The sequence below is a fragment of the Limulus polyphemus genome, unplaced genomic scaffold (assembly GCF_000517525.1).
Source record: "Limulus polyphemus unplaced genomic scaffold, Limulus_polyphemus-2.1.2 Scaffold2858, whole genome shotgun sequence".
NCBI classification, from domain to species: Eukaryota; Metazoa; Arthropoda; class Merostomata; order Xiphosura; family Limulidae; genus Limulus; species Limulus polyphemus.
Window position 1 is genome coordinate 85,340 of NW_013668468.1, and position 12,329 is coordinate 97,668.

General features: G+C 33.1%; 1 protein-coding gene across 1 annotated transcript in view; it reads left to right on the top strand.

Moving 5' to 3' along the window:
- Window positions 1–927, top strand: part of LOC111087929 — a 9,239-nt gene extending 8,312 nt beyond the window's left edge. Inside the window, exon 3 of the mRNA XM_022396376.1 lies at window positions 643–927. Coding sequence (XP_022252084.1) covers window positions 643–855 — 213 coding nt within the window. The 3' untranslated portion in view covers window positions 856–927. The remainder of the gene's footprint in view (window positions 1–642) is intronic.
- The last annotated feature ends 11,402 nt before the right edge of the window (window positions 928–12,329 follow it).

A 12,329-nucleotide genomic window follows, 5' to 3' on the forward strand; every position in this document is an offset into this window, starting at 1 on the left:
CCTCAGTCCACAGCGAACTGTCAAGGCAGAGATCTATAGTCAGCAACTGGAACGTTTAAATCAAGCCCTTCGTCAGAAACGCCCTTCACTCATCAATCGTAAAGGTATTCTTCTTCTCCACGACAATGCACGTCCACATGTGGCACGTTTGAAGCAAGATTATGGAGTTGGGGTGGGAAGTTCTCCCCCCCCCCATTATATTCTCCAGATATGGCACCATCATATTATCATCTTTTACGTTCGCTGCAACACCATCTTAATGGAAAACGTATGTAAATATGGAAGGTGCTAAATAGGACATCGACATGTTTTTTGTTTCAAAGCCAAGTGATTTCTTTAATCAGGACATTAACGATCTGATTGTAAGATGGAAAAGGATCATCGACAAAAATTGAGACTATTTCATTTAATAAATGTTTTGATATATAAGTTGTTCAAGTTTTTTCATTTAAAAAAAACAACAACATTAATTTGTTGACGACCTAATATATTCTAGTACCTCTGTTCAATACAAAATTTAACCTGGTTTAGCTGTAGACAAGCTTTCTCTTCAAAATAAATAGTATAGTAGAATAGTAATTTCAACCTCAACTATTTTTTTTAATACTATACCAATGAATGTATATATTTGTATTATCGCAGTGGTATTCGGCTACTGATGGAGGTGATTTGAACGTTATTCCCCCTGGTGGTGACGAAACAGTGGGTCAGCTGTCATGCAGATACTTAGGTCGAGATGTCGCCGGTTTTAAGATAGGCGTCTTTTCCCAGGCGTGTGGAAGTGATATGTACGACACCAAATTGCGCACGAAGCAGAGTCTGTGTTGTTTGGATGGTAGTCACATTCAATGCTGAAAATGTAAACACCACAAAGATTTAAATGTCATATAACAAAAAAAAACAAAAAAAAAAACGTTTGTTAATCACTTGAATGAAATAATAATATTCTTACAATTAAATGTATTGTTTCATGTATTAATAAAGCTTCTATTAAGGTATTTGAAATCGTCTTACTGAATAGCTCGAATTAGCAATTACTTGTACAGTTACAAACCATTGCACGCTCCGCCATGTTATTTTCGGATAAACTCCAGAAATAGCTAAATTATGTTGATATCCGAACTGAAACATAATTTTATCTCGTTTAAGTTATTTCAATAAAGTTTTGTATTTAAGTTAAGATAGTCATAAACAGTGTTGTTGTATTGTAGTGACTGTAGATAAACTTAACATTAAACTAATCATTAGATTTAATAATGGTGCTGCTACTACTTAAACTCAAATTACATTTCAAAGTTAAATACAATAAATAAAAGTTTCGTAGTAATAACACTTTAATGTATGTGAGTCATTGTATAAAACACACATTTAGTGAGATCCTGGTTAAAACCACGTTTTTATTATCAATAATCAACAGGTTTGCAGTCAAATGACTAACTGAGCAGAATCCAGTCTATGTCTTTCCAGATCTCATAGATAAAATTTACCAAATTCGATAACACTGAATAAGATTATACTCATTTTGATCAAATATACGTATACTAGTCGACACTAGTGTGTCGGGGGTCAGTATATACTTAAAGTGATAATAATAATGAGATAATATTGAGGTCTAGTTAAGTCATGCCTTAATGATCGTCACATTTCTTTACCGTAATAGAAATCACTGTTTTTTGCCTTTATATGTGAAAATTTGTTATCCTTGCTATTTAATTTTTGCTAGTAGATATTTTGTACAAATAGTGACCTACCTTTCATCGTACACTTATTACATTCATTTTAAAATAGAGGTGTAAAAATATAAAGTCACCATTTCGATAGGGCGAATCTATAATGATTAGTTGGTTGATTGGCATTTTTTGAATCATCTCATAGACACCACGATCCGCAGTCTGACAAGCTAACCAAGTAGGCTACTCCCGGCCATTATCAGAATTTCATGTATATTGTGCAAATATTTATACCTCAGATATTTTAGGTTTTAAAACTACATTAAACAACATACATTTATAAGTTTATTACCAGTGCTAACAATTTGAGATTAAGGATATAACAATTCTAATAAGTAATGGTCTGAAGTACGTTGAATAGAACTTAAACTAATATTGTAATATGAACAAAGAGAGAACCGGTATTCATCCTATCATTATTATCAGTAGTTCCACTGAATGTCAATAAAAAGTTAAAGACTTTGAAACTAAAGCAACAGAAATTCTAATTTTAGTAATCTTTACACTAGTCTTCCTATTGCTAAGATTAAAGAAAAAATTTTTCATCAACAATTTCAAGATTTTTTAGTAATTCTGCTAAATTAATGTTTGCGTTAGTAAGTACAAATGTTTCCACGTCAGTGTCATTCGTGAAAATTAACTTTGTTTCACATTAAACCAGTTCTTGCAGGTTATGTATTTTTAACTGACAACACATTTGTGCAATTTCACCAACAAGTCTTCCAACAAATGAAAGGCCACAAGTTGCAGGTTTATATTTATTCAAACTTGAATTTTCATGTAAAGCAAATCGTACTAAGAAAAAATATACTAAAGCTTTGCACATCAGTCTCGCTTATACTTTTATTAATGATAATTTTTTACCTAATTATCGAGGTGTCCTAGACACGGAAGAATAAATTAATCCATCATAGCTTTCTGAAAACAAAAACTATTTCACTAAAAACAAAGGTGTGGTGATACAGCGATACAATACGAGTAGCGTATCGTGAAACTGTGATGCGATTGCATCATTACGTCGTCCGATACGATTTATGTAGTTTCACGAAATTTGAAAAGATTTTAGTAAACGCTACAGAAAAAAAATCAGAATTTCTAATAAAGTATTTTTGCTAAAAATTAATGATTCAATAAAGGAATGAATATTGAGTACTACATGTTGTCTTCATTTCTTTTATCAAACACATTACATGCAAAGTAGCATAATAAATTAACAAGAACAAAATAGATTGACAGATATTAACTTTTTTTTATTTTACTTCTCTTGCCAGTTGCTATTTAGTTGATCAAACCTGAGAATTTGAAAAAGCACTGTAAAATGTGAAGTACTTAAATAAGACAATGTTAATAATATATATAATAAATTACAGACAAGACTGTCAAACTTTGTAACAAACCGTTGGTCAAACTTCTGTATCTAGACACGTATTGTATCGCAGCATCAATATCTAGGTATGTATAGTATCGTCTATCATGATGAGATACGCACCCCTAACTTTTTCAATAACATAGAAACTTTTAATTTTAAAACAATGAACTTTCCATTTCCAAAAATATATATTCCAAAAAGCTATGGTGTAATTTTACTACTCACAGTTTACTAAATTCAATAAAGTTTGCCATTACAAGATTTCGTGACAGAACTAATATATACACAAACGAGGTTCTACTATGCAATTTTGAGCTTCAAATCTTTTCAATTTTGCTGGAACCTCAACAAGCTTCTTGCTACCAATCAAAAGTTAAAAGTTTTGTAGAATATCACGACCTATTCTACACTTTCTACACTTTAATTTCTCAGAAGTTGTTTAACGTAATAATGAACCACTGAAACGTATTAACCACCATTAGTTTTACGTCCCGTTAGGTTTAAGCTCTTACTATAGTTGATACATTTTATAACATTCCTTACATAGTATAACATTACGTCATTAGTTAAGTTGCATTAGTTTTTCTGGTTATGTAGATTAACCTATAATATTATATTTCCAGATACACTAATACAAATTATTACAGATTACATAAGATAAAGCATAAACAACGTTTGTTACATCCCAACTGAATGTAAGGTTAGCGTAGAATACTTACTGCTGTTCAGTTCTATTATTTATTTACTTTCTTTCACTTACACATTTAAATAAATACCACAGTTACTATTTTAGGAAAAAATCGTATACTTTATTTTCCTTAAAGTTTAGTATCATACATAGATTATGTGTTTGTATATAAAAAAAAAATTGCATATTTTTCAGTGAGCCTTTTGTGCCCTCGTATATCTGGACCCTGAGACAACTCTCCCTGCCACGCCTCTTACTACGTCAGTGAATATCATGCTCATTATTGCAAATGATAAAATAGTCACCCAAAATCACTTCCAAGTTACAATAGTTTTAGTCAAAGTAACAAGATAAACCTTAAGTATGTGCATGTAATAACATGACCACCAATGCCTATTCCTCCCAACTATGTTTAAAGATGGTTTCTAAAAACAAGAGCAGTTATTCCGAACTAAAACGTATTCCTTGCAAAGTTACTTCTTTATCAAGGATGGGCCAGGTGCGACTCAGTGGTTAACATTCCCGAACTGGGAATCCCAGGGTTCGTGGTTTGCAGATCTATTGCCGCAGAACTAAGCACCACACTTTGGTGCTGTTGATGTGCTATAAGTGTGAGGGTCAAATCCTAATATTCGATCTTTACGAAACGTCATAATTTTCTGAAAAACAGACATGCTGTTTTACCTTAAATCAGATTTTCTTACATATTCCATTATGTACGGAGTTTATATTAAAATGTACTTATACGAAATTAAAGACTTTCACGGTAGTTTGTAAATAGGTGCTCTTCTCACTTCACTTGCAAGTGATCAATTTCGATGATTCACGAATTTAATGTATGCGCAGAATTTATAATTATACAAACTGGTTTAAGGACAATTTACTTCTATTAAAGAAAGATTTTATGGACTAAACTTATAAATTGTAACTCGAAATATGACAGCTTGGACACATGATACCTTATGACGTTTGGGAAGGATTGGTCTTGCTTTAAAAAACAATGTTCCAGGCCCAGTGCTTTCCGCGGATCGTATTCCCCCATCGTCATTCTTGCTCAGTCTAATGGCTACGATTAACATGTACTTTCTCAGAACCTCCGTTCGACGTTTAAGTAGACCAAATGGCGCAAAGGTCCATTGGAGCTACATTGGATTGTTGGCCAGGTATGTAGTTGAATGGGATTGCTGTGATTCCAGTTTCTTTGCTCATCCTTATCATGAAGACAGCCGTCGATTTCTAGATGTTGCCGGAATCGTGTATAATTTTGGCTTGTAAGCTTTCATCAACTTAAAAGTCCTTGTTTGTTATATTTTAAGCCGTATCACGAGATCAAAATATATGCTCAACATCATCGCAGTAGCTTTTTTAGGTTGGAAGGTTCTCTTTCATAACCATAACTTTCACTCTGCCAATGAGGACGTTATTCCAGGTTAACTTGATGTGCGGTTTCAGAGCCAGTTACTGGTCTAAAGAGTCTGTTGTGCGAATTTCTCCACTTCCATGGAAAACACTGATGATCCCTTCGTAAAATTGTGATAGGTGTTTACATGGAAGCTCTTAACTAAATTAGCGGGAATGGCTATCGCTTTTATAATACGTCAAGGGCGGAGCATATTCAGCGACATAACGCAGTCTCGAGTCTTGGACCTTATGATCCACAACCCAGTACTCTAACCACTAGACCGAGTCTAATCGCTATTGTAAATATTAACATTATTCTAAGATTCTTAGTTAATCAATAAACGTGATCTTTTTTGTGCTTTCAAAGTGTTACTTTATTATAATCACTGCGTATTTTTATAGTATAATAGAAAAATAATTATTAGATATAAGGCGTGTTCAGATTTATTTGTGTTTAACCATATATATAAACTAGACCAATATGTGAAGTCAAAAAGTAAACATATGAAATTTCATTGATTAACTTAAATATAGTTAATTAAAACAGATGGTTAATTGGTAGAAAATTGCGGATGAAATTACGCATGGTTACTCTGACCATTCGAAAAATTAGTGAGGCATGTCATACTAATAATACTAATTTACATTTGATGCTTTTTTCATTTATGTTGTCTTGCTTGAATTGACTCTGTGCAATAAAATATGTAGTTTGCTTGGGCAACATTTTCGCATATGGTTCAATATGTTTTATATAGAACATTTTTAATGTTTTACTGAACCACCAAAACCTTTGGGCATCTTCAAGGCAAGAGTCTTTCAATCTTTAGCCCTCCAGTGGCATAGCGATATGTCTGCGGACTCACAACGCGAGAAACCAGATTTCGATATCAGTGGTGGGCAGAGCACAGATAGCTCATTGTGTAGCTTTGTGCTTATTTACAAACAAATTCAATTTTTCATATATAAATTATCAGAAAACAGAATAAACCTCACAGAAATATTAATAATGCACTCTAAATGTGATATAAAACTGATTTAACTGTCTTAGAGTGTTAAAAGATACAACACCCTAATTGGTATATTAAAAATAGTCTCATAGCTTTACCATTTATCCACGAACATCGGATCATGTTTGTGCAAACAAGGCACCAACTTCGTACATTTTTTTTTCAGGCTTCTATGGAAACAAATTTTGAAGAAACTTATCCATTTGCGATATTATTTTTTCATATTAGGCTTCTTTGACCAATGTTCTAAAGCTTTGACATGTTTCACATTAGGCTTCTTTGACCAATGTTCTAAAGCTCTGACATGAATTTTATCGCCAAGTACATACAGCAGAAATGTGGAGCTACTTTCAGCAGAACATTAACATCAGACTCCTAGTGTAACTAAACATAATTACGTGTATCACCAGGTCCCTGATGTTCATTAAGACCAGCCTATAAATCTATATCGTTAAACAGGATAGTAGAATTAAGCTATTATATCAGCAAGCAAAACTTTGGTATCAGTATATTTATAAATATATACAAGTAAAAATCGACGACAAGCTGAATTTATCGAATTCCGTTTTAGTTAACCATTAAACGGCAAACCTAGGAAACAAACTGACTCTTGTGGTTAAAGTGACTCCTCGACAAGGAAACTCGTAACGTCGAGTCACAGTTTTAACCACTTCCGTAGAAATATTAAGAGAACGAATGACGATATAATTAGAACTTTGCTTGTTCTTTAGAATTTTTGTGCAAACCTGCACAAGCACTTTTGGGCTCATAACCGTTGATTAGGTACGGTACCTAATTAACAACACCCACCATATATTTCGACTATATTTTTTGTCTAACTGAATAGTGAGATTTGATCGTAGTTGTTATAACGTACCTTCTGTCCCAAATCGCTAGAAAAACTGAGTTAAAACTTTAAACAAGTTATCCTTACTTTCGCATAGTAATGTAATTATGTTAGTCTCAGCCAAAGTAGGGACTGAATATTTTAAATTTTAAGTAACTCAGTTTTTTATAGTTTTTGACTTTCTTGTTTCAATACTTTTAGTGGCACTAAATCTTTCTGTATTATTATAGCTAGCTAGGTTACGTATATTTGTTTAATTTCGCGCCGACGGTCAATCCCACTATTCGTTGGTAAAAGAGTAGCCCAAGAGTTGGCGGTGGGTGGTGATGACTAGCTGCCTTCCCTCTAGTCTTACACTGCTAAATTAGGGACGGCTAGCGCAGATAGCCCTCGTGTAGCTTTACTTTATAACGCCCCCACGGCTGAAAGGGCGAGCATGTTTGGTGGGATGCGGATTCGAACTCGCGACCCTCAGATTATGAGTCGAGCGCCTTATCCACCTGGCCATACCGGGCCCTGTAGGATAGGAATATGGTTAAAACTAGTGGCTTAACACTAGAATATTGTACTTCGTCAGTGACATGAGTAGATATTAACTTTAGTTTAAGATCAACTAGAAATTTTTATGCCACTGTGGCTAAATTCGGTAATGAGATTCTCAGCCTGTAAGCATACTTGTACTAGGGTTTGAAAATACTTTTGTCACAGTTTATCGAAGTAAATGCAGAAAATGATGAGTCGAATAGAGAATTATTAACCAAAAACTTGATTTATTAAATGACTCGAATGTTTGGATTACAAATCTCATAGGTAAAACAAAAAACCTAGTTTGTTGAGTAATTTTGGATCAAAATATCATTGTTACGAAGTAAGGTGTAACGTAAGATCGTTTGAAGCTGAAGGAGTGAGTGTAAGAAAGCGGTCGGCTTCTGGTCAGTCTCCAAGAGGTTTGGGGAGCCCAATATTCTAAGTGATTAGAAAATGATCGCGAATATAGCGACTGTCTTTCTAGGTCGGCATTGAGACTACAAGACCGGCCTATGGTTACAATACGTTGTAATTAGATAAACAGGGAATAGGTACAATATCAGAAACAATGGGACCAGATTGACGTGTGTTTGAGAAGGGTTTGTTTGTTTGAAGTTGAGCATAAAGCTACACAATAGACTATCTGTGTTCTACTCACCACGGGTATCGAAGCCTGGTTTTTAGCATTGTAAGCCCACAGATATACCACTGTGCCACTGGGGGGGGGGGGGCGTTTGTGAAAGAAATATCAAAACAGGAGTTCAAAGAGAAAGAAGGGCTAGAAACCAAGAGAGGCGCATGAAGAAAGTAATATGCTGCCAATAAAAAACTAAAATCTTATTTACAAATCTATATATTATTCGTTGCCAGTATTAAACAGCTAGTTGTTGTGATAGGAATATCTACAGTGTAAATAATGTCGATGTACATAAGAATGAACAAGTGCGAGTATGGCACGATCATATGTGATAGAAATCACGTAAACTCCATGATCATATGTGATAGAAATCACGTAAACTTCATATGTTTTTTTGTTCCCATTCCTTTTAGTTTGTCCAAAACAAACTTAAAATCAGAGTAGAGTAAAAACAACATTTCAGATTTATCTTCTGTATCCTACAATTCGCTGTCAAACAGGCCATTATGTTCAATACCAGAACTTGTCAGTTGGGCTGGACAATGAGAGACAAAATATTCTGTGAAATGCTATAAGTTATAAATGCAGCATAGCATTTCAGATACTTTTTGTCTTTCATCGTCTGATGATTTCTGGTCTTTATTGCACTATGACTTTTAAAAGAAACGAAATCAAAAGGTTTTTAACCCTCAATTCAGTATTTTTGTTTTGTATTATATAAAAACTTGACGACGAAATGTAATGAGTTACAAAAACCTATCAAGTAGTGTGTGTTATATCAGTCAAAGGTTTTAATAACACTTTTAAAAACACTATTTTTTTTTAGCTAAAGCTTTTAGCTAAATACTGATTCCACTTTATAGTACATGCTGCAGGTTCTCTCTTACAAGAATAGTGCTAAAATTTACGTGTACTATCTACGGTATATGTGAAACGATTGGGACAAATTGATTTTAATGGCAGGAAATTTAATAAAGATTTTTTGGGATGGCATAGTAATTACTAATTTTACATTAGGTGGAAAGCTTTTACCGAAATGGGTGTAGTATTACAATGATATATATATTAGGCTAGAATTTTAATATTCATGTTTTAAAAGCAAAAATCCTATTCAAGTTAAAAAAGTCACATTTAAAAAGTACTGACCATAAAATTTTGAATTTGATTGAGGAACAAGTCAGAAAATGAAATTCAAAGAAATAAAACCGATATACAATGAAATGACTGTACAACAATCACAATGCTTTAGGTTTTATTCTTGAGTGATCAATTTAGAAAAAAAAGGAGAAAATCTGAGATCTTTTTTTTCTGGAAAAAGATGGCACCTCAAAAAACATCAGGTCGTCATGGAATAACTCATAAAATTCGGTAGCTGAGATAAATTACTTCATCCTAGAAGTTTTAATTGCCTCATATGTTAACTCTATATATTTTATATACTTACGGTGGAAAAATGATTTTTCACACAGGAAATAATATAACAGATAACCTGTTCGTCAAAAGCACAATATTATAGATCTAACGTAGAACTACATTACTGATGTAGTAGACAAATAAATAGTTAAAACATGAAATTAAAATACAGCTATGCTTTTCGACACTTAGTGGCTTCTAAACATCGTGTATTACGTGAAAGATAAATACCGTTATTATTATAACAAGTTTACGTATTGTTTTGTTGGTATATCATATGATAGCATTATGGATAGCAGTGAATCATTTGGTCTTTAGAAACTGTTACTGTGTACCCGCTCGGAAGAAAAGTAAAATAATAATAATAATAACCATAATATATTTTTTCAGGAAATCATTTATTCCACTCTTAAACTGCTTTGAAGTATTAGTCTCCATTACTTACGATAGCGACTATTTTCAGCAGCTAATTACCCCGTTAGAAAAGTAAAACTGTTTTAAATAGAGCCTACTCTGTCTTTTCCAAATCTTAAACTCGTGTCCTCTCATCTTACACTCTTCAGAATACAACATCAATGTTGGAAAAAAACAGAAGCCATGACGCTATCGATACCCCGGATAATCAAGTAACATCCTTCCTTTTGTCAAGAGAAATGAAGATAACCTATCCATCCCTGGTATCTTCCTAGTAGCCCTCCTCTGAACACTTTCCTATAAGTCTATCTCTTTTCTTAGCTAAGGAGACCAAAACTTGTACACAGTATTCCAAGTGAGGCCTAACGAGTATTTTTTATAAATTGGCTTTCTCTGTTTGATATATGATCAGTATGTATACAAGTAAAGAAAAAAAACTTTTCAAAAAGGAAGTAAATGTAAAGATGGCTAGTATCAAACCTTCAAAAAGAATGTAAACAAGATACTATGGATGGCATTTGCATCATCCTGTTTGCATTCTTTTTTATATTAGTCATCCCTACATTTACTTCCTTTTTTGAGAAGTTTTTTACTTCTTTGCTTATTTTTTTAATGCAGTGTTTCAACAGACGTAGAAAGGTTGTATTTATAACCAAGTTCTAAATACAATGTTGTTCCAACTGTAATATTCATTTTATATCTATTATTGGCTGGTAATTCTTGTTCCACCCTGTACTTAAGCTTTTTAAAGAAACACCACATTTCTGTAAGAAAGTTATCTTCAAGGGGTAATAATACAATCGTTTACACTATAGTTATAATTTTTTAAATTATTACTAGTTATTAATAGTACTTATAAAAAGGGATACGCCGTTTGAAACTATATCATTGTTTTGGTTTTTGAGTTATCATGTAATAAAAAAGAAGAAAGAAGAACAAGAAATTCAACCTTTTTGCTATGATATTTACAGACATTCCCCGAACTTTTGACTCAGTCATTACATAGATATTGTTATAAAAGGAAACACCGTATAGTATCGTTAAGTTCTGATGACCTATTGAGAAGATATTTAAAATACCATTTCGATAAACTATCCGAGCCATTCCTACATAGACGGTGCGACCGCCTGCCGGATTCTAAAACTATGTTAGCTTTATTAGTAGCCATAGAGCACGGTCCTGATGGCTCGAGTGAGTTATCAACCAGTAAATCAAGATTTTTTTCTTTAGTCATGTTATTAAGTGTTAATAAAAGTCCATGTGCCAATATATGTCTAACTTACCAAATTGATTCAACTCATTTTTCATACCTTAACATCCACAATGCATTCAGAAATATCCAACAATTTAATGCCATCAGCAAACTTTACTAAATTATTAATTATACCCCTATCAATATAATTAATGTAAAAAATGAAAAGTAAAGGCCCAAGCAACAACACCAGAGACACACCACTAGTAACAAAGGTCCAGTGTGACAAGATATGAACAACTTTTGTATTCTCTCACCCAGTCAACCTACAATCCAATTAACTTGTCTTTCAGCATTTCCCACAGATGTGATTTTCTTAGCTAATCATCTGTATGGCACCTTTAAAAAATCTATATACACCAGATCCACACCCTTGTCATCATCCACGTAACATTTAATATCCTCGATAAATTCAGATTACACAAGCCTGCGAATTTAAACTTCATAAAAGTTGTTCCGGTTTTAATAACGGATTTTCCATAATTCAGCTACGCAGATTTCGAAAATAATATTGATTTTTTTCTATCACGTAAGGATTTTCTACAAATCGTGAAGAAATAAAACTCTTACTTAAATCAAATTGTTATTTCGTTTACCACAATGAACATTTTTTATTTTTATGTTTGTTAACAAAAATACAAACAAACCAAAGAAAAGGGAAGACCATTGATGTCAAACGAATATGCATTCTCATTCATCCTGATTTTTTGTGTGAAATCTACGTCCTTTAGTCTCAACACTACATGTTATGTCTTTCTTTTATGTATTACGCCTGGAGCATCTCGTTTCACTGACCTGAAGTAATCAACCATCATGCTGATGTTCCACCTTCCGTGATTTTCGGGGAAATAGTCAATACATGAGTGTAAGAAATGAACTTTCAAGTTCATATTACAACCCAACTCTCGAGCATGTTATTGACAATATTTTCGTAATTTGGGTCCTTGTTGTTTCCTTAAAAAATTGTCAATAACATCTTTAAAGGCAATTTACGCTTCATCTTCAACTTTCCTCATTGTACTTTTGAAATGTTCATCCAAAGT